The following is a 22,855-nucleotide window of genomic DNA, read 5'->3' on the forward strand; positions in this document are numbered from 1 at the left end:
ACTCTTGAATAATGACTACTGTAATAAAGGAGAAAAGTAGGCAAACTGCATTCAGCCATCTACACTTCAGCTTCAGAATTATCAGTAGTACAGTTTTAAGTGCCAATTAAATAAAAAAAAAAAATCCATTTAAGAATAATTGCAAAATTAGATTGTGCTCCTTAATAAAACAGTAAAATCAAAAGAAAGACAATTTCATTGCTGATAAGAAGGTATGCATTTCCATTTTTTTCTCTTCTTTTTACTTTTCTAATTTGAATATTTGAAGGACGAAAAAGTATTGATTGAAAAAGTACAGAGAGGAACCCAGGTTCTCCTTGCTCTCAAAAGGTTGGAGTCAATCATGTTATTCCTGCTGCTCTCGCCGACTTTCTACCTCTATCACCCTCTGATAACATTGTTCACCCCCAAAAACCTGATAATACATCAAAATCACTAATTAGCAGTTCACTGTTTAGCAATAATCCTCGGCTGATTCTGGGTGAGGCTGGAAGATGAGGCTCTGTTTCTTTCACCTTCCCTCAGTTAACTTCACAAACAGTGTTCACCTACATGCTGCATTTCAATTCAGACCCACCCCACTGTCTCCTTCCTCTTTTCTCTTCTGTTTGCCTCAACTTTAAGACACTCTTCACCTTTCACTCTAAAAAAGACTTATAGGTAGCCCTTTCAAGTCATATTTAATAAAGATGTCTCAAATGACGGAGACAAAAAGGGGGGGAAATCTTAATGAATGCATCCTGGTGGAATTTGTATTGTAAAGTAAGAGAGCGCAGTGGTCAGATCTGCATGGTTGATGCTGTTGATGCTACCATATGCTTTCTAATCACTCCTCTAATAGGCACACAGCTGCACATATTGCAGCATGTCATATAGCCTACAGGCCAGATCTAAATGGAGCAGAATCCTCCTCAAGCAACAGGAGTTTCAAGGTTAACACTTCCCATCACAAAGTGCAGACTACATTTTGGTTAGTGTGGTCACCAATTTACCAGAAAACATGCAGCCATTTCCTTCATTGTTTTTGTTACCTCTCTATCTCTCCAAAATGAAATGAGGAAATTAATGCAACCAGCAATGAAAGTCACAAAACAAAAAAAAAAGCAATGATTTACATTACAAAGTGGACTGTTTCTAGACAACGGCTTCATTAGGCGATTAGTAGAAAGTGCAGAGTATCCCAAGGTCACTTTTAATTTGGACTGCCTAATTGGCAAACATAGTTCAAAATGGCTATCATCCAGCCAGACTCTGAATTAATGAAGCACAATTATTTTCATTACCCCCATCTTACACAGACAGAAAATGAGACAGAGTGAAAGAGGGAAGACCGGGGGAGTGAGTGTATATTATATATATATATATATATATGTACTGTATATGAGACAAAGGCGTGAGACACATGGGGTGAAAAGGAAAGGAGGAAAGAGGGAGTGCAAAGGCGATGGGTGGATGAAGGGTGGGAGAGTGAACGCATCATTATGCATGCTTGGCAAGAAATAAAAGTCACCTATTTCAGAATTAATTAGGCTCCTCTCCTTAGACATGTGAAAAGGATAAAGTACCTTTCCATCTGCATCCACCAGTTATAAAAAGGTGCTAGCTTTAATGTGTGTTATATTACCTCTGTTCTATCATGGCCCTCTTGTAGTGGCTCAGTACATTACTACCTCTATAAAAGAAATAAATATTGCCGTCTACCATACTAATGTGCTTGCCATTTACTTTCTAGATGGGGGGGATGAAGATGGCTAGGCAGCAGACAGAGTAATGTTTTACCCGGTGATTGTCCAGCAGGCCATTTAGCTTCACAGGGTAGAACAGAGCAAAGATTTGCTCAGTGATTTACAAGAAAACAGGGCAAATAAAATTTTATTTCCCCTTGATTAGCATTATAGGAAGCAAAGAAAGTATTCTCTCTAGGTAGAAAATGGTGCCCCTGTGCATTGCAGCTGATATAAATCTAACTTCAGGACTTGAGAGTCAAAGACCACATGACTCAAGCGACAAACACTACACATTATGCATCTTATTCCTGTAGGAATGGACCTGAACATTTACAGTGTTTTCTACGCAGTCTATAAATACACACATTTCTATACAAGACCTGATTTGTAGTGAATAATAACATTTCCATTACTTGTACTTGATTTTCATGAAGTAGGGAAACTGTTCATTAAATTTTGATTAATCTGTGTCACAATTATTTTAACATATTCATCATGAAAAGCTTTGTTTTGACTGTAGCACACAGGTGATCAAAGACATGGCGAGAATGTCAGCGTAGTAATAAATGAACTGGGAGCTGAGAGACCTGCTCATCTCGAAATCATTAAAAAATACAAAAACAGATTATGAGTTCCCCTCCCCGAATGACTGTGATTAGACGAGAGCTGGAGAAAGGCTCTCTGATGATGGGCACATTAAGACAATGGAAAAGAGGAGAAAAATATGCATCTTAAAAAGGGGCCAATCATTTCCAAAGAGCCAATGGGATTGCCTGCAGCCATTTCACAATTAACAGTATTCTTTGTGTTTGATAAAAGACTGAATGTTGGCAATTTAGAGAAGGGAAGATGGGGAATGACAATTGTTCTCACAGCTAGGCAGCCACTCTAGGGTGAGGGATTGATTAAGAGCGAGTGACTCATGTTCTTGGCATTGCTGAATCCACACACTGGTCCTTGACCTGACCCACTGTCTGCAATCTGACGGGCCATTATGTGTATAAGTAGCAATGTGTCAGACCTATACAGCGCAGTTTCGACTGGCTGTGGTTTCCTATAAATGACTATGAATGAATGAATGTGCATATAATGACAGACACAATATAGCAGTGGTTCCCGACCTGAGGTCCCCTTTGGCCTCCCTTAGGGCCAAAGATCACAGGGGGTGCGCCATTTGTTTGCGATTTGTCTGCTCTGAGGTTGTATGTATAAATAAAGTCATATTATACAGCTGTGTTGAATACTCAATTCTGATTGGTCAATCATGGCATTCTGCGGTCTGCTATTTCTTTATAGCAGACCGTTGCTATGGGCGCAGTTCTGATGTCGGACACTGGTGGACTGTTTTTGTGTCAAATTATTGATTTCTTAAGTAAGTAGCTGTGTAACAAGCGGGTTAATGTATAGCTAGCGGGTCATTGTTGTGAAAGAAACCCCTTCAGGGCGATGAGAGTCCATAGCCTTGCCAGACCTGGCCCTGCACAGGACTAACATAGCGTAGTGAGGGTGCATTTCGCCCTGAGGACTTTCTTAGTAGCAAAATGTGACAAAATATTCAGTTTCAATCCATATTTGTTGGCATTTAGCCTTTCAAAACCAACATTTTCACTGTGGTCAAAAACCTATTTGCTCTCCTGCTTGACGCACACAAAGGGAGGCCCGCGCCTGTATTAATGGGGCGGTCTATCAGCAATCTAACAACACCATTACATTTATTTAACCACAATAACAAAACATCTATTTTGGCTCTAATGCTATTTTAGTAAATGAATCAAGTCGTAACAAAAAAATAAGGATCATATCATGTATCTGCGTTCACTTGACGAATCTGTCAATATGATGAGTTCTGTTCATTAAAGAAAGTTGATTTAATAAAAAAGACAATACAATGAATCACTTTTGTTAGAGGATTTGTTATTTTTTTTTAGGGTGATGATGTCGGGGGGCGTCAGCTTTTATTAGATACACGTAACGGGAGGCTTCAAGGAAAATAGGTTGGGAACCACTGCAATATGGGACAAAGTGGATAGAGAAATTGGAATCAATTCGATTGTTGCTATGTATACAATACAGTTTACCCAGACAGCAAGGCCATACATTTGTTCATCTATTGTGCTTTTCCTCCTCTGCAGTCTGACTTTTAGAAACTATGGATAATGCATTTCCTGACGTACTTATGCATTCTCTTTGGTAAGGTGCTGGATGACCAGAATAAATAATGTGCACTTGGCATACCAATCTAATGCATACCAATCTTACTAAACTTCAGGCTACCTTGAAACATGCAGATTGGTAAAGATGATAAAAATCATTCAAAAGCATTGGAGTTAACACTTCAACCTTTCCAACCACCCAGTATCCAATCACACGCAAAAACAAACACAACAGAGGACTTACTGAGGCAATAAGCTTATCCACACAGTCAGGAGCCACACTGTGGAGGTGCGTGAGGTGGAACTGCAGGTGGACCTTGTTGTTGAGCATGTCCTGGCACAACGGGCAGCGTAACATGGGCTGGACAGAGTGCTGCGTCATCACGTGCATTCTGAGGCGATTCAGGTCCGTGTTGGTGAACTTGCAGTAGGGGCACTGGTACATCTGGGTGGCAGAGAGACAGGAGCAAAGAGGGTGGGGGGAAATCCACAGAGGGTTAATGGGGTGAAATGGGTGCGGTGAGCGCGGCAGGCCTGCTTGAAGAGGAGCTGCACATCAGGCGGAAGATTGGGGCCCCCTTCCCTCAAGCAGGCAGATCCCTCTGATCACAGACAACTGTGTAATACTGAGCACCACTGAGTCTTGGCACCTACTTCAAAGTGCTCTCATCTGTCAAATACCATATTGATTTTCCACCTTATACACAATTAGCAGTGCAACTGCAGCAGAAAGGCTAAAATAATTTTCTGCATAATATAAAAAGGGTCAGAGAGAAAACTAACTAAAAATTATTAGAAGTATATTTTTACATTTCTTCTTTTAATTGGAGTATAAGTTTCTAGCTTATAATGAGGGCTTGGTATTTGAGGATGAGATAACCTTTAGCAAGAGTCCCCTAATTCAAAGAGTGTTTCATGAACATCTGAAGACGTCAATGATCATCAAAACTGTGTGGTTTGTAACTCTCACCTGCTCCGCAGCGCTCTTCTCAACCGTCCTGGGACGCTTCGAGGACAGCGGGCTCTCGGAGGCCTCTGACCGCGAAGAGGGCCTTTTGGAAGGGATCGGGGAGTCTGACTGGCGCCGATCCGAGTGGCCGGACACTGCTGCACATTCACACAAACACGGAGGGATAAAGAGAGGAGAGCAGACATGTCAAGGTAAGGTGAGGACTTGGCAGCCTTGGAGCAGGTCAATCAATAACAGTGTGGATAAAGGGCTTTGGAATGCCTTTCTTAAATGTGATATAACTGCTTTTAATGGGAATTGGGCAGAGAGATTGTTGTTATCCAACTCATGTCTCCCCATAAAAAATACCAAACACTTTTTACTCGTCTTCCTTGTCTCTTTCAATGTCGGCTTGTCAAGATATCATACAACGCAACAAACCACTAATGAAAATATTCATTTGCCACAGGGTGCAACTTTAGGTTTCACTACATATTTTCAGTCCACCTGAGTTTGAGACAAGATCCACAAACATCTTGTGACCTCATCATACAGCAAGAAGGGTAAAGAGATCCACACCAGACTTAAACACAAAGAAGAGCTGAGGAAGATGTTAAAATTTGGATTTTTGAAATTTTCTGCCTCGCCAAAATTTTAATTAATTTTAAAAGAGTAATAAATCCATTTGTAAGAAAGATTATCTTAATCAAGCAGTGCCCTGTTTGACCCAGCTTGGAAAATTCCTCAGCTCTTTGTTTCTAAAAGCAGTGAAATTTTCTGTTTCACTGACATTTCTGTAACCAGCTAAGCCTTCTCCAGTGTGTTGTAGTTCTGTGCAAGTGGACTGTGACAAAGAGAAAAAGAGGACGGCAAGATTAGAAAACCTCTTTTCAAGCCCCTGAGCAAATCTCGATATTTTCTCAAAGCTAGGTCGCACACGACAACAAGCTTTCATTTAACTCGAAGATTTTCAAGACATAAAAAACATGCCATTGGGCTCAAAGATGGCATCAGACTGACGATTAGTCATACCCAAGCATATTCACAGGATACAGCCATGCTTCGGTGCACAGTCTGTGGAAATGTAAAAAAAAAAAAAGGGCTACAGTCATTGTCGTGTGGCTGCCGATCTCTGAAAAGACTTCCATTATAGTCACCTGTACAGCTATCTCAAGTGTTTCACAAACTGAATCACACGGCTAATCTTTTTAATGCAAAACACCAATATGTAACATAACAAAACAGCATGTCTGAGAGTCCCTGCAAACCACTTTAAAACTACTCCTCTTTATAAAGGAAGAGAGAAACTAGAGGTGGCACACAGAAATGCATCATAGTTGAGCACTCAGCTACGCACAGAGGAGATAAGTCCACATGGAGCCAGCTTGGGGCAGCTGCAGTAGCATCACGCTTTGTCACCAGTGGAAAGAATTCACTCTGAAACTTAAGGAGGTGTCTTGCCAACCTCTAACAAGCCCATAAAGAGTTAAATTTGGCCTGATTTGTACAGTCCTGGAAGGGCAAATTGAGAACAGAGGGCATTGGTAGGGGAGGGGGTGGTTTGGCGGGGGGTCAGGTTAAGCAGGGCTGACCACGCTCCTGCTCCAGACATTAAAATGTCAGCTCCAATCACGACGAGGGCAGTTGAGCTGATTACCCAGTGGGGGACCTGGCTTTGGACAGAGCAGCCTGCGAGATCTCCCAGAGACACTGGGATCAGCCAGGGAGGTCCTATTAGGGTCCAGTCACAGTCAATCCTATTAAACACATCCGCCAATAAACAAAGGGAATGTTAAACAAAAGGAACCTCCCATTCCCTGACATTAACCTCTCAGTCATGGCACTGTCCTCACCGATTCCTCCTCCTCCTCCTCCTCCTCCTCCTCAACTCCACTTCAGTCCACTCAGACTTCCCCTGAACTCATCCCTCGAGGAAAACAAGGACGGTCATCCGTTGTCACCTTCACACCTCAACAATCTGGTTGATCCTTTTGACTGCTCACATGTTCGAGGGTCCTAATTTCATTAATAATGACAATATATATTTCCTTAAAGAGGACATATTATGCTTTTTTCCCTTTCCTTTAGTGTGTTATATAGTTTTTTCGTGCATGTAAAAGGTCTGCAAGGTTACAAAGTCCAGACCTAAGGGAGTTGCTCTCTCCCACAGAAACACTGCTCCTGAACTGCCTGAAACGCCTCGCTTGAAGTCCCGCCTTTTCTTCTGTAACATGGTGATGTCACCGAGTAACACATTTGTATAATACTTGCCTAGCGGCTAGCTTGGCACGCCCTCAAACAAAGCTAGTTAGAGCGGAGCTGGAGTGGAGTCTGAAGAATTTGCTTCAGTTGACCAATCACAACAGAGTGGGCCAACTGACCAATCAGAGCAGACTGGGCTTTTCAGGAGGGGCAGGAGCTCAAACAGAGCGTTTCAGACAGAGGGTGAAAAGAGGCGCTGCAGCACAGCCAGTATGAGAAAAGTAATCAGTTTGTTGAAGATTAAAGCATGTAAACATGCTCTAGTAGAAACCCAAAATACAAGTATGAACCTGAAAATGAGCATAATAGGTCCTCTTTAAAAACTGATTTCTCTGTCAGCTGGCCTACTGAGTTAGTTATAACTTTTTGTCTTTCCATCATCAGCTCAGTAATACCATAAGCAACTTTTGACTTTTCATCAGAAGCCTCATATACACAAGGTAGGGAAGGATAACTAACCGTTCTCCAAACAGTAGCCTAAACCCAACATCATCTGTTAAAACTATTAATATCCGATTGCAATATTTTTAAGCACCTGCTCTTTATTTAAAAAAAAACTGGATTGCATTTGTGCATGGACAGAAAGAAATAAGCATAGCAGCTGCTACAACTTGAATATGTATAATTGCCATTCACTGGGAATTATTTAACTTTAGTGACAGAGAGGTAGTGTAAAAAGAAAGACTCGTAGAGCAGGTAATGCAGGGCTTGAGCCGCCCGCAGCTCTAAAGAACATACATACAATACAGAAAGTAAGCATGGATTAAGTAGACACAAGTATCCTCTCAGCCTCGTGATTAAGAGGATAAACATAATTGATTATAAGTATATTCCACTTCCACAATTACTCAATGAGCACCAGAGAGGTGAAACAAGTGGCTGTTTATGCTGAGGCACTGGAGAGCTGCTGTAGAAGGGGCCCAAACCAACCGGCTCTCTAGCTCTGGGTGTTTTATGTTTATGTGTAAGTGTGTGTGAGAGAGAGAGAGAGAGTCGGACAGATGGAAGGCTGGGGAGGCTTACTCAGACACAGTCTTTCTCGTCATGGCCAATTAGGACTCCATAAATCTGATCAATCGCCTTTCTCTTAAGAACCCTACACCCCGACACCATCACCGGCACCGTGACTAACATCCAACTACTGTATCCTGTTTTTCCCGTGTCAAAGGGTGATGAAAAAAACGACCGAAACATTGAAAAGCTGGGAACGAAATAGAGATTTTTGCCATTACGCACAGTGTAACGTGGCAGATTGGACGCTGGTGTCCGAGCATAGATGCGTATACACGCGAGACACATGGATCTAGAGTACGAGCAGGAGATCAGAACCAATGACCAAAACATTGGGTCCTGATGGAGCATTACAGGAGCAATGTACTGTCAAGAAAGAACAGAAAAGGACTCTGGTGATAGGCTATGGATGTCAAAAATAGCTGACTACATCTAGCAGTGAGGTCTAGTTTTACTTTCTGATGTTATACTGGTGCAGGAAGATGAGAGGGAAAAAATACTAGAGCTGCAACAATTAAACGATACGTTGTCAACTATTAAATTAATCAACTATTTTGATAATTATTTAATCGGTTTGAGTCATTTTTTAAGAACTTTGGGAAACACTGATCAACATTTTTCACCAGTTTCTGACATTTTATTGCCCAAACAAGTAATCGATTAATCGAGAAAATAATCGACAATGAAAATAATCGTTAGTTTACAATCACAAAAAATAGTGAAAATGTTTTTTTTTAAGACTAAATGCTGCTGTTTCCTCTATGTGACGGTGGTAGAACTCTTAAGAGCTTAAAGCTTTAATAAAACTACAGTATATATCTGTATTTAAACCTCGGCGGTTGGTTAGATTAACAGTGCTTGTCCCGTTCACAAGTAGTCCTCCACAGAGACCACTATGGGTTCCCCCTCTCCGTCAGTGACCTTAATGTCTGCCTGTTACCCTGACCTCTTGTGCCTGGTCATTAGACACAGATCCCCCATCCACACCAAACCTCTTCTGACAGATACACAGGGTGGGCTTCTGTTTGAAAGCACAAAAGGCAGGGCAGGAGTGGAGAAAAAAAAAAAACCTAAGAGCCAATTAGGTGATTATTAATTCATGCCCCTTTTCCGTAAACCAGAGGCTTTTGTGCTGTCGAGTCCCGTAAGTGAATTGGACTTTGGCACCTTGTCTCACCTCCCATAGCTGGACTGTATTATTCGAACAGCAAAGGGGCTGTCAGCACACTGCGCCGGTCTCTGGAGCAATCACAGCCTTGTTGTGCTTTTAAAGGGGAAAAAAGATGCCTGCTGGACAGAGTGACTGACACAGCACAGACCGAATTAACCGTGACGGGTCATCTGCCGTTGAAATCTTCCAGGACTGCAATCACAGCTGCCATTAATCTGCTTTGTCCTTGGGAGAGGTTATACATATATTTTAAAATGTGACTTACAGGAAATATGTAAAGAAGTGGATGATGGGAAAAAGATTCCTGATGTTTCGAAAGGGGAATTCCCCTCCTACTGACTGACATGGGGTCCTCATCATCTCCGGAGCCTCTGCCCCCTCATTACCACAGTTCCTGTCTCGCCGTGGCAGCTTCAGACCTCCGGTTGTAAAAAACATAACCTATCATCCAGTGCGTCCACGCCAGCGAGGCTGCATAACTTTACTGTCACTTTGCCCAGAACGGCCACAGTCTGCCAATCACTTTAAACTGAAGCTCAGCCCACGTTGCCTCTGCATAGTGAACCTCAGTGGTACACTTTCGGAAAAGTGTGTCCTCTGATCCCCAGCTCCTTAAAACCTTTCACCTTCACACCGTAGAGGGCTTCCAACGCGCCTCTGCTCCTTTGCAATGTAGAAAACCTCTATTCCCTCTGCAGGATGGCCATTAATATGGAGATGATTCAACTCCCCCAGTGCTACAAGTCATTCTCTTTTAATGCTATGCTAACAATATCTGAATATTGTCTTTTTCCTATTCCCATTTCTATCAAGGTTTTTAATCTATAGCTCGTGTCAGAGCCCAGAGCAATAAAGGGCAATGTTCCATTTCACCTTGTAGCTCTCAGGTAATTATTCTGCATTCATTAAAAAAAAAGAAACCTTGAACTAAAGAGACGATATTCAACCTACATATAAAATATTCCCTATTATTATGAAGCCCAAGAACAAAACTGTGTAGTATAAGAGCGTTATGCAGCCCAACGACATGATTGCAAATCCGAGATGAAGGAATTGAGAGGAGATATTAATTAGCAGCAGCGTTATTAATCTTCAGGCCACCGAACAACAGGATGACATGGCGTTCACCTTTACAGGACGCTCTGAGACACAGCACTGGTGCTCGCCCATTAGACACCCCGTGGTAAAACTCATAAACACCGAGCTTTCAGGGAGTTGGCTCACAAACAAGGACAATTTATGGCCTATTATCTTCAAAGACAAAGGGAATTACAATTTGAGGGATGACAAGCACTCAAAGGACGTGATATGAATATGTAAACATTTTCACTGCACTGTCTCCTGATTTTCTCATCCTGCTCAGGGTTTAAAAGCAATAACAAATCACCACTGCACTGAATGTCTCCCAGTTTAGAGTAACAATAACATAAACTTGAATAATTTTGATTGTAACTAACCATAAGAATCAACCACAGCCACATATCTGCACTGTTATATGGAGAACAATCCATAACATTTTGTACGTCTGTTTGTGAATGAGCACAGTAAAAAAATGAGAAGACTGCAATGCCACGGTGCTGGGTCTAGGGGATGCTAATCACCATGTTCATTATACAGACTAAATGCAGCAGCTACAGTGTACAACGCAACATCTGCTTCTCCTACACACCTGGACGTGCACATGTGCATGCTAAAGCACATTTATATAAAACACACAGGTGGATGTGGAGCCAATAACACACACAGAGTTGTAAGCACACCCAGCTGCCCAGTCTAAACAGTTTCATAGGTCTAGTGTCAACATTTAACTGAACATAATTCCTTTTTTAGCTGGTCTGTGTGAAAACCTACAGTAGAGAAACAAAGCACAGGTTTGGAACATCCCGTAAAGATAGTACAAACTAATGAGATAAATATTTTAAAACAGACATACTATAATTTCTTACCATCTCATTACACTATCCTTAATTACTACCTATCACTATCTCTTTCTATCTGTCTACAGCACATGCTTCAAACCTCAGCATGACAATCAAAACAACACCTCTGCTGTAGGCGTTTTAATTATGTATAAATATAGATTTCACCTATTTATTAAGCTCAACACGTGAGAGGTAAAAACATACACAAATGTTTTTCTGGCATAATGAGGTATGAAAATACCATAATATGCGCTATTTGTGTGTGGCAGCTAATCGAATGCTGTGTGTCACCTTTAATTGGTGCTCCACAAAACTATGTGAAAACACTCCTACACACTTAAACAGCAGTAACATTTAAGCCCAAGCTAACACAGACAAAGTCCAGCATGGACTAATGATGGTAAACAGGGATTCACTGCACGAAAACATGTGCTGCTGCAGCTGCGTGCACTAAATATCTCCATGTTGGATTATAGAAAGACTGTGACACGACTGTGATGACAGCATTTAAAAAACACCATTAGTTACATTATAATAGCGCTGCTTTTTTTTTTTTAAGAACCTGCAGAAGGCAGTATATTTTTGGCATCATTGGACAAAAATTCCATAATAACCTTTCAGCATATTGTAATTCAAGTGTTCTGAGAGATAACTAAACTTCTGCACCTCCTCATGGCTCTGTTTACAGGCTTTAAAAAATTCTAGCCCGTGATGGGAGACTTTGGCCAATCACAGGTCATTTCAGAGAGAGAGCGTTCCTATTGTCTGTGCTCCGTCTGGTGGGCGGTGCTTGGTATTTCCTCAACTGATTTTGACATGGTTGCCGGGTCACAACCTTTCTCATTTTACAGCTAAACAGTACACTACAAGATGTTTCTATAAACATTTGAGGTGAGAAATAGGCATTACAGTAACAGAATGTTGATTAATATTTGATCAGCGCTGCCTAGTTGACCGTTTGATCGGAGTTCGCGAGTGATTGACAGCTGCTCAGAGACAGCAAGGCTCCAGCTCGGCTCTGATTGGTTGTTTTCCTCCGGACTCTGAAATCTTGCAGATGCCATTAGGAGCACCGGAGGATGCAGACCAATTTATAAAAATAACTTTTTTTTATCACATTTGCTCCATTTCTACCCACTGCAGCTTTAAGAGTAAAATGAACATAACAGTTTCAAGTGAAATTATAGAGAAAATATATATTAAAAAATCAGAAGTAGCCCCCATTTAGGTACGAACTCTTTTTATTCTGACCGTTGGCTCCAGCTTCATGTAAGGATCAGAACGTAAAACGCCGTCCAAATGACATAAATATTACTGTAAAGCAGTTCGGCTGCTGGTTTTTCTACATCACGCTAGAAACGATATAGAAAAATATAAACAATGGGCATTTTTATCATTTATCGCTTTGGCGATATACATACATCGTCATATCGCCCAGACCTACATCATAATAAGAAATAAAATGATTCCCAATTTCCCAAAATATACAGCAATTATAGCAAAATGATTTTCCTTTTTTCTCAAGACACAGATACATTTACCTTCTAAATACAGGCTTGCTAAATGATTAAATGACTAAATATTGAAAAATGTTCCTGAATGTAAGGAAAGAGGTATGAAACTAATCTATCGAGCTCAATACAACCTTTCCCATACATTTATGTTCAATATATCAAATCGCACTGTGTCCAAGTCTGCAGGTGTATTAACAATTCACCTCCTTCCTCCTCGTTCTGCTCTCTTCACCTTCCTATCTCCCCTCCACTCACCACCCTGCCTCTCTCCTCGCTGCATCCCCATACATTCAGCTGCTGCATAAATACACCGGCTGCTTTAATGAAGGTAAGGATCCCGGTCGTTCCTGTGCAGAAGCTCTTCCCTTTTAGCCGGTGCTGTCTCAGCTAGGTGAAGAAGGTGTGAGAAGAGAGGAAAGAGCCTCATGGCTTATCCATTTATATATATTTCATACCTAGCATTAAATATGACCCTTTGAATTACTAATCATGCAGGAAGATTAAACTGCAGCTATGGCCAACATGAACATCTATGTGTAAATACATTAAGAGTTTAGTATTCCACTTATAATTACTTTTAATTTATATTTTCTTCTTTCTTATGATAATATACCGCATATTCACAAAAAAAGTTGCACCTCATATTGCCTGCGGTGTTGGGAGCACATGACATTTACATATGTCTGAATGCCTGTACATGTAAATATATGTATTATCTTTGAGATAAATAAAAAAACAACAGAATAATGAAGGCATCTTTCAAGAGATGACATGCTGAATACATATGCATTTTACAAAGGCGTCTGATGTACCTCTAAATGATTTTAATGAATACTGAGGAGCCGCGGAACAAGAAAGAGAAAATAAGATTGACAGTGGCTTTAAAAAGGAGGAAGCCTTTTTTTCTGTGCTCGCTAATGCCGTCTGTCTGACAGTGACTGTCATTTGTAAAGGAACAATGTTGTGCTCTGTTCCAACAGCTACATGACAACGATGAGAAGAAATACTTCAGTAGTTCTAATGATGGACCTCAGAAACAGCTCAGCCTCAGACAGTGGGAAACCGAGCACCTTTCAGATAAATAACAGGTTGGCCGAGACGCTCGCACACCATATTCTAACATACACACCTTTTGTGTAGAAGCATCTTCAGACAATCACCAGCCCAAACAAGCGCTCCCTGTGTTTACCAAATGCATTGTGAGGTCTTCCTCGCTTTTTTCCATACAAGATGGTTTTCTGCACTTGCTTTGAATGGGCATTGTATTCATCAATCACAAAAAGTTTCAAGTACAAAAAGGGACCCTTCCATTAAACTACAGCTGTCTGCCTTTCGCTGACAACACAGCCTTGAACCCACCACCCCAACGCACCCACCCACCTTTTTCCCTGACATCAAACAGAACCTCAGACCTGGTTCCCTAATGCACATGCTATTTTTAACTAAGCGTTTCTAATAAGCTGCTGGGAAGCTGTAAATTTTTCATATGCAAGCACATATTTCCTTTGTGAAAACACAGAAATACACTTATTTGGTGATTAGTGACTGACAGAGGGGAGGAAAGGAACTGAATATGCTTGTATCAAATTGCATGCCTTTCAAAAAGGAGGAATCCTAATGCGAGGAGTCGTCTTCCTGTGCACCACAGGTATGAGTGAATTATTAATCGGCCAGCTCATTTTAATGCTTTTTAAAGTGCTTTATTTTGATGTGCTAAAACATACTTTTAGCCATATTCAGTCAGGCATGCATATCATTATTTCTTCCATCAAAGAAGAGTGTCGCCCTTTCAAAGAGCACAAACAACTCAGCCTCATTTAAAATAGAAGTTCGAATATCAAAGACATTTTACAAAGGCTGAGCTTCAAACACTGTGATGAAGTTTTTTTTCCCCTTCACTTTATAAAAAACTTAGGTATGCAAAAGGTCTGAATTGTTTTCCAGCTTTTAACCTGACTAGTGTAAATCAAAACATCCCACAGTAACACAAGAAGTTAGACAAGTGAGAAGCATCTATCCAGGCCTGTTACTGCTCAGTGTCATCATTATCAGAAATCGCTATTGAATACGAGATGTCTTCGCTGCCAGCATTGTTTTTCTAACACAGGCGCGCAAAGTAAATTGTGCATAAAAAAGAAAACTATATTTCATTTACACTGATGTTTCAGAAATCTGAATACTATGGGTAAACAAAATCTTTATATATAAAATTAGATGCACATTACGCCGTACGGTATGTGGGACAAAATCTAAAGTTTTAGATTCTCGCGTTAAACTTTCAGACCATGTTTCATTCATGTCGAGGACATGAACCTGTGCAGCTCAGTTTGAAAGGTAGCTGCACAAATTCGGTGTTAAAAGTACTGCAAGTGTCGACATCGTTCACACATCTAACAATCTATGAAAAAACTTTTTTACCACACAAAGTTATCAGTGTTATTAAATTAGCACCTGTGCTGGTTCTACTTTTAATACTAGTCCAAAAACTGTTCTTACTTACAGTAAGTACTTCTTCTAGTTATAGTACCACCAACAATAGAACCACAACTGCTATAAGAACCTCAACTGGGGGTGTACTTCTACTATCATCAATCAATCAATCAAACAATCAAATTGATCAAACATTTATATAGCACCTTTCATACAGGTTAGTGCAATTCAAAGTGTGGAGCATGGAAACAACAGAAAAGAGAAAACAATTCAACAATTTAACAATTTGATAATTTGAGACCAATGCACATGAGACAATATAATTATAGAAATGTAATAAAATAGAAATAACAAAATAGTACTGTCATCTTTCATTATAAACGGTCCTTCTGTTGAAACAATATAGTGTCTTCCAGACACACCGCAATCATACCAAAACCCAAATATCACTCAAAGCTGAAAACTTTTGTTCACCACGTGGTGTAGTGATTGTCATAATTGGCCCAACAAACAGGGAAGAAAGAAAAATCCACGCTGAATGCATGCAGAACCATTCAAACTGGAAACATAGTGTACAATTTGAAAACATTAGTCAGATAAAAAAAAAAGCAACAAAAAAGCACTTGCAAATGCTCAAAACGCTTTTTTTTTTACGACCCTTTAGGACCAGATCTTGTTTAGGCCTAAAGCTCCTCCTCTCGCCCTAAGCCCAGCCCCCTGCTCAGGATTCACCACCTCCACCTGTCAATAAAGACGCCAACAGATAACACCATCCTGATCTGATAACATTAAACACAGGTAAGTGTTGTCTGTGTGCCTGTGTGTGTAGCAAAGTTGAGAGGGGAGTATTGCCATCACACGTGCGTGTGTGTATACACACATGGCTCAGCTGGAATTACACGTGCAGGCCCCTCTCTTCACATCCCCTATTGAGCAAAGACAAAACACGGGTCACATGTCACCTGAATGTATTACCTAAATTGATGGTTTATCCTAACTGTATCTGATGGGATTTAGTGCCTGGAAACCTGCAGCATGAAAAGTGCAGCCTTTGAAAAAAATGGATTTAGGGATTTTTTTTTTGTTTGTTTAATGCTTAAAAAGGCTCTCAATATTTTTGTTAAAATAGGTTTACTTTAATTAGACAAAAGGCCTGTTGTTCAGCACCATTCAGGTGCAGTGCCACATGTGAGTAGTATTCCCTGAATGTGTGTGGTGTAAATATTGGCCTTACCTGTCCCTTTGGTGAGCTCCTTCTCCCCCCCACTTTCTCTGTCTTTGGTTTGGTCCTCCTGGTCTGTGGTGGTCTCACTAGCAGCCTCCACATCCTCACTCAGCTCTCCTGAAGGGGGAGGGAGGACGGGATATGTAAATTACCACGCCATCAGAATTGGTGGAAGCACTTAAAGGGACGGCAGCGTTTTTTTCTATAGGAGCTCGCAACAATTACATATGCTGACACACAGTTGGAAGGCTAGCAGACAAAGAGGGCAGAATCTGCTTTCTGTCCTGCGCTGTCTGATCATCACTGTGAAATCTGTTTTGACAAGAACTATAAAATCAGAGTTGAATTATAGGGGAAGATTATAGAGAGATTTTTTTTTTTTTTTTTTTTTTTTTAGAACTATTATTATTGTTGTTATTATTATATTTGTATTGTATATTGTATTGAGAGCTAATTTATTATATTTCTCCATGTCTTCAAGACCATGACACAAATATGGTTTCCTCGGTTTAATGTGGACATAAAACTGCAGGAAAAAAAGCACACATGTGGCCTGAAGTGGGCAGATGGAAAAATAATTGAGTGAGCAGTATCCTTCAAAAGAAAAGACCTTATAGTAGACGAGCCCCCCACTCTCTTTCTCACACATGAACAAAAACATACACATACATTACTGTCCTCTGCTGCAATCTGCTAGGTTACTTACCAACACAAGCCTCACTTTACTTCTTCTATCCTACCATTGCAAAAAAAAAAAAAAAAAAAAAAAAAAATCATAAATATTTAAAACTTCAAGAGCCACAATTCATTTTATTTTTATGCCAAGTCAAAGGCAGAAATCCCCTGTAACCACCTTAAAAGCCTCGGCTCGATATATCAGGCCATTTAGGAGCATCGAAGTCCAAACAATGGATATCCGATAACGCCATTTGTAAGTAACACACAGAGGAAAAGATAGCAAAAACAGATAATAAAGAGGGCATCAATCTTGTTTATTTCCCTCTAGTGCCGCCCTGAACATCCCCTTTGCCTGTTAAGTTTGTTTAAAAGTAGTGGGACTTGCATGCAACAGCATTGATTTGACAACAGTAAACTAGGCCGCAGTCAATAGGCCCTATCAGTTATTACACACGTCAGCTAATTCTCAGCAAATGTACTTAAATGCTCTTTTGAAAATGCTTTCATGCTCAGGTCTCTACTCTATGAGCTATTGATATATTGACAATGCTACAACAGCTTCTGAAATATCCTGTTCAAGTATTCAGCCCTGCAGTCATCACACATCCAATCTTAGCTCGCCACATGACTACCCACCACCAAAACCACTTTTATGACGTTACATTATCCCCCGACGCTTACTGTTTATCCTGTCAGTCGTGAAACATTGCATACACCGTATATAGAGTTGACATCGTGTTCTCAAACTCTGGTATGTGTCATTATCACAGATACACTTTGAACACTCACACATGGCTATTCTCACAGTCCCTTTCCTGGTGACAAGTCAGATGGAATATTCAGAAACTATTTTTCTCCCAGATGCAAATAAGTCGTGTTTATACAGTAAATGAAAAATACATTAAAGGAAATTATTTTTTTTTTTTTTATTTGACATTTCCTTTTCTGCAGTGTATGTGAAAGAAAATTTACTTTGTCTTTTCCTCTGTAGGCTAAAAACAATATCTACAAAGTATCTACAACATGTTCTGCTATTTTTAAGGCACATTTAAAACCGTCTCACTTGTTAAAGGTTGACTGAATACACGCTATGGCTATGAAAATATATAATTGTATAATGCATGTTTATATATACATATAAATATATACATATGGGGTTATTCAGTTTAGAAAAAAAAGATCTAAGTCAATGCAGGGCAGGAGCTTTATCTTCCATTTCCTGCTTGCCGATAGAAATGCTGTATAGGACCCTGAGCAGAGGGATTGGTGCATGTGTTGTGTTCTTACACATTATTGCTAAAAGCTGATCCTCTTTTAAATACAGATATTTAAAAAAGATGACTGACTCCTTGTAAAAAAAAAAAAAAAAAAGCATATTTAAGAGTTCCCTGGATCCCACACATATTTATAATCTTTTATTTTTGACCATGTTTCTATTATGTTTCCAAGGCAACCCATGAATTCCATGCAGTGCAGCCCATCCCGCGCTGGCGAGGCGGATCTTAAACATTCCCAGAAAAACCAGAGATCTCCTACCGAGTCCCAAAATCCCATCTAACTCCTGCCTGCATAAATACCCACAACTCCGCCAGAATTAGGATACCGTACTGCTGCACAGGTGCTCAGATTACAAAATAATCCCCAGGTAAATTTTTTCACCTTTAAAAAAACGGGGCAAGGTGCCATTTCTTAGCGACGTGACACGTTGTAGTTGTAATTCCCCACCTACACATTAACACACACGTTGTGCTTAAATATTACTGTGATAGACAGCCAACATCATAATGCTATTCAGCTTCCCTGTACCCGCCCCCAACTTCCTGCACACATCCTGTACATGCTCACACTGATATTTCCTCCTCCTTGTGTTTCCAATACTTCTTTATTTAGATGTTTAATCAACGTATATGTGACACTTTTAGCACAGACGACACAGAGCCCCGTCCATAATTTATGCAGAAATGCAGACATTTAATTCCAGGAGCGGGCGTTACATCTTTAAGTGGCAAATGGCTTCGCCTATTCCTCATCTCATCTCCAACGGTATTACAGAATGATTAAAGCCGGGCCCACCATAATTAATGAAAGGTCATGAGTGGCCTAAAGAGTGGGATGCAAATGGAAGAGACACTAAAACTGTAGCCAAAGATTAACTCTGAAAATAGATGAGGAGAAACACTCAAAGCTATGGCAGCAGGCCATTTCTAACCCAAATCTGAGAGATGTTAAGGACAATAGCCTGAAGGTTGTCTTCTAATTAATTGTCTTCATTAACCATCCTAATACAATGATATGAAACAGTTCCATTAATCTAATCATGCGAGCTGAATAAGCCCATTGCCGACACAGAGATTACACTCATCTGTTCTGAGCGTATAAATATCAGCTTTGCTCTTCCAGTCACTCAGTGGGGACAGTCCATGGGCTCTCTGCTCCAGCATCTCACAGACACACACACACACACACACACACACACACACACACACACCATACAGACGCTTCCCCTCTTGTGTTTTGCCAGTGAGTGCAGAGGCTTACTCAGGCCCATAGGTGTCACTCTATACAAGCTGGGAGAGAGCAACTTGCTCACACACATTAATGAGGTGCAGGGGGAAGGGGGCCGAGCAGCAGCAGCAGACAGAAACACACGGGGAAGGGGGGAAAAGGGAAGAAATATGTGGAGATGACAAAAGCAGATGCTATGCAAGAGGCGTCCGGTGAAGATGAGACACTGAAAACGGCAAGATTACCTTCAGATGAGAGAGAGCGGCCTTCCTTTCCCCTGAAGAGCAGTGATTACACTAATGCTAATCAGACTGACAAGCACAAACGGCCTAATAAATAATTGATGGTAACCACTGCACTTTCCAGTATTCCTTCCCAGACTGTAGAGAAGAGCAGCAGCAAGTAATAATAGTCACTCTAGATATCTTTCACTAGGTCAGGCTCCTCCTCCATCCTTGGCCTCAGCAGAATACACTGCTATGATGATAACTGCCTTTCTTAAAGTACAGAATAGCAGTCCTACCTGAGAATGACTCCAGTCTTCCCCCCAAACTGCAGTGGCAGGCTGCTCTTTTTTTTGTTGCATATACAGTATCTCAGTCAACAACGCTGTCTTGTCTGTCTCTGCATGGCTTTTTCGTGAGTCCTGGAGAACCAGCGCATGGAGGGGCTGAGCCGAGCTTCTCCCTCTCCATCGGCTCTCGAGTACAGGGTTGAGCTCTGCTTCTCTCTGGGCTCTTCTCGTGTGGAGCTGTGTGTCTAAGCTCTCATTACTCTCATTATGATTATTGTTATCATTTTTAACCAGGTGTCACAGGACCGCACTGTAAATCAGAGAGGTGTGTGCTCCCCCCTCCACCCCCCCCACCCAACCCCCCCGCTTTATCCAGGGCCGGACAGCTTCCTTTTCTTTAACGCTGCACTGTCGGATAAAAAGCAATCTTATTTCACACTTCACAGACTATCTTTCTCCCCTACTTTTTCTTTTTAAAAATCCCCCTCTTGCTCCCCCCATCATCCCTTGCACCCCTTCCTTATATCAAAGTTGGCCTGACTCTTGACTAGAGGGTGCAAAATGAAAGTGACAGGAGGGTACCATGGGACAATGAGACACAGGACCCATGCTGAGGGCTTTCATGCATTGTCCGCTCCTCATATCAGCACCTCTGCGCCCCATACACAAGACCCCCCCCTCCCCACCACCCTTTAAAAGCACAACACACAGGAAAACACTGCGACCCCTCGAAACACCCCCCTCCAACACACACACACACACACGCACACACTCACTCACTCATAGACGCTCTCCCTCCTTACGTCCTCACATACCTCTCATAAAACCACAACAGAGCAAAACATGCCCACAATCTAGCCAGAGACAAGAGGGCTTTTGCTTATGAACACCCAATTGGCCACAGCACTACAAAGCATAAAACGGTAGTTAAAATGTAAACACTTTTTAAATAACATACAGACACAGTATGTATGTTAATCAACCTTACGTATTCCAGTTGTATTAAATTATATGAATGTCAACTTAAAATATGAAATACATTCGAAAATGCAAACAGTAATATTTCAATTGAATGAAAGTGTAGTAAAATACACATAATTGCACATCAGAATCAATGTAGTAAAATGTCAGAAGACGCACACAAGACCTGCCACACACACACACACACACACACACACACACACAAAATGAAAGTGCATCTGCCTCTGTACTCTTCTTCTCTCACTCCCTCTCTCCCACACACTTTCTGAAAGGAAAGAAGAGCGAGCTACCTCGGCGCTGCTGGTCGGAGTTACGTGTTAGATTCCTGACCTGTCTACGGGGGGATTCGCTGGCCTCTCCCTGCTGGCCCTGCTGTGACCTCAGGATCTAAATGTGAATGAATACTTTGTGTCTCCATGGGGCTGAGGGCAGGCGGAGGAGGAGGAGGAGCAGGAGATGGAGGAGGGGTACGGGGTTAGGGCAGCTAATAACTAAAAAAACTTTAAACGGCGAGTTAATCACAAACAGCAGTGATAGCTCACACTGCCTTAGAACAATATGGTGGCTTCCCCTCCTCCACCCGCTCCGCTGCTCTCCCGGCGGTGCCTGCTCATCAAACCAGCCCCATAGGTCTTCCACACAACACTTCATTTGATCCCCCCTTGCTTTTCAAAGTCACCGGCCGCTCACCGCATTCAGGTCAAAAAGAGTCACACAGAAAAGTCATGTATTAACAGAAAAAAAAATAATTTGGCTGCTTTTTTTTTTTTTTTTTGTGATACTCAGTAAGTTAGGAACTGTTATTAAGCACCATGTGATGTATTAAATATGCTCCCTAACGTGCCATCTCGTGGGAAATGACACTAATTAGAAATACTTCTCGTGATAATGGCATGTTTAGATACATTGCAAATAAAGTGGATAAAGTGAGTGCCGCTCTAGTTCTCTTCTCTTTGTGTTTTAGTTGAGTGATGAAGGAGAGGAGGATCTAGGTTAATGTGGCTACACAGGGAGTGAGCATTCAGGGACTGCTCACTCCTCTGTCCCAGCTCTCACACACACACAAACACACACACAATACCACACTGTGACTTCCTTGAATGTCCAAGATGATGACCGCTCGCTAACACATATTATGTCCACAATGGAAGATGCAGGCTGTACTTTTCCCTGCTAGGACGGCGGGCTAAAAGCCTGGATATGGGGCAAAAACATCACCGGGCAGTGCTCTTCCATCTACTCTGCCTGAGGGACATTGTCCTGCACAAAGAGTCACTCTGCCTCCCTGCCACCCCCCGCCACGCATTTATGCTCGTCGTCTTCCACCGCTGCCTCCTCTTAAATCAACCTCCTTTTATTAATGCATCTTTTTTTGCTTTTTCCTCCAGCCTACACTACAATGCCTTCACCTATTTGCAGCTATTCAAAGGGACCAAACAGAATTGGGGTGGGTTGACGGGAGTGTGGGGGTGGCTGAAGGGGTGTCTGAAAAAAAAAAAAAAGCATCACCGCTGTCATGAAGGGCAATCACATCAACTCTGAAATATTCACCAGTGGGTTGGAAAATGCGATGGTACAGTTATGACAGGCGAACAGGCGAGTCCCCCCCACTCTAGCCCACAGTCCCCCGCCCCTCTCTCCATCAGGGCGGAAGCACGGTGGACACTCTGAATATGTATAACCCGGAAAATGTATTGATTTTTCATTTGGCAAAAAAAGGGACGCAAAAATCACATAACCTGAAACTGTCACAGCTCTTTTGTTCATAGCTCATCTCTCCTGATGTTTGGCTTTTGCCACAAACTCTCTTTAA

The 22,855-nt window shown here is 41.4% G+C and overlaps 1 protein-coding gene across 6 annotated transcripts in view; it reads right to left on the reverse strand.

Moving 5' to 3' along the window:
- The window catches only part of zfhx3 (zinc finger homeobox 3), a 163,814-nt gene that overhangs the window by 14,047 nt on the left and 126,912 nt on the right, over positions 1-22,855 (reverse strand). For 3 of the 6 annotated variants that reach the window (XM_037756120.1, XM_037756099.1, XM_037756105.1), the window contains exons 6-8: positions 16,374-16,481; positions 4,851-4,987; positions 4,125-4,325 (exon numbers count right to left, since the gene is read on the reverse strand). In XM_037756120.1, coding sequence (XP_037612048.1) covers positions 4,125-4,325; positions 4,851-4,987; positions 16,374-16,481 — 446 coding nt within the window. The remainder of the gene's footprint in view (positions 1-4,124; positions 4,326-4,850; positions 4,988-16,373; positions 16,482-22,855) is intronic. The other 3 variants (XM_037756112.1, XM_037756136.1, XM_037756128.1) reach the window with 3 other exon arrangements.

Source organism: Sebastes umbrosus, chromosome 2 (assembly GCF_015220745.1).
Source record: "Sebastes umbrosus isolate fSebUmb1 chromosome 2, fSebUmb1.pri, whole genome shotgun sequence".
Taxonomy (NCBI): domain Eukaryota; kingdom Metazoa; phylum Chordata; class Actinopteri; order Perciformes; family Sebastidae; genus Sebastes; species Sebastes umbrosus.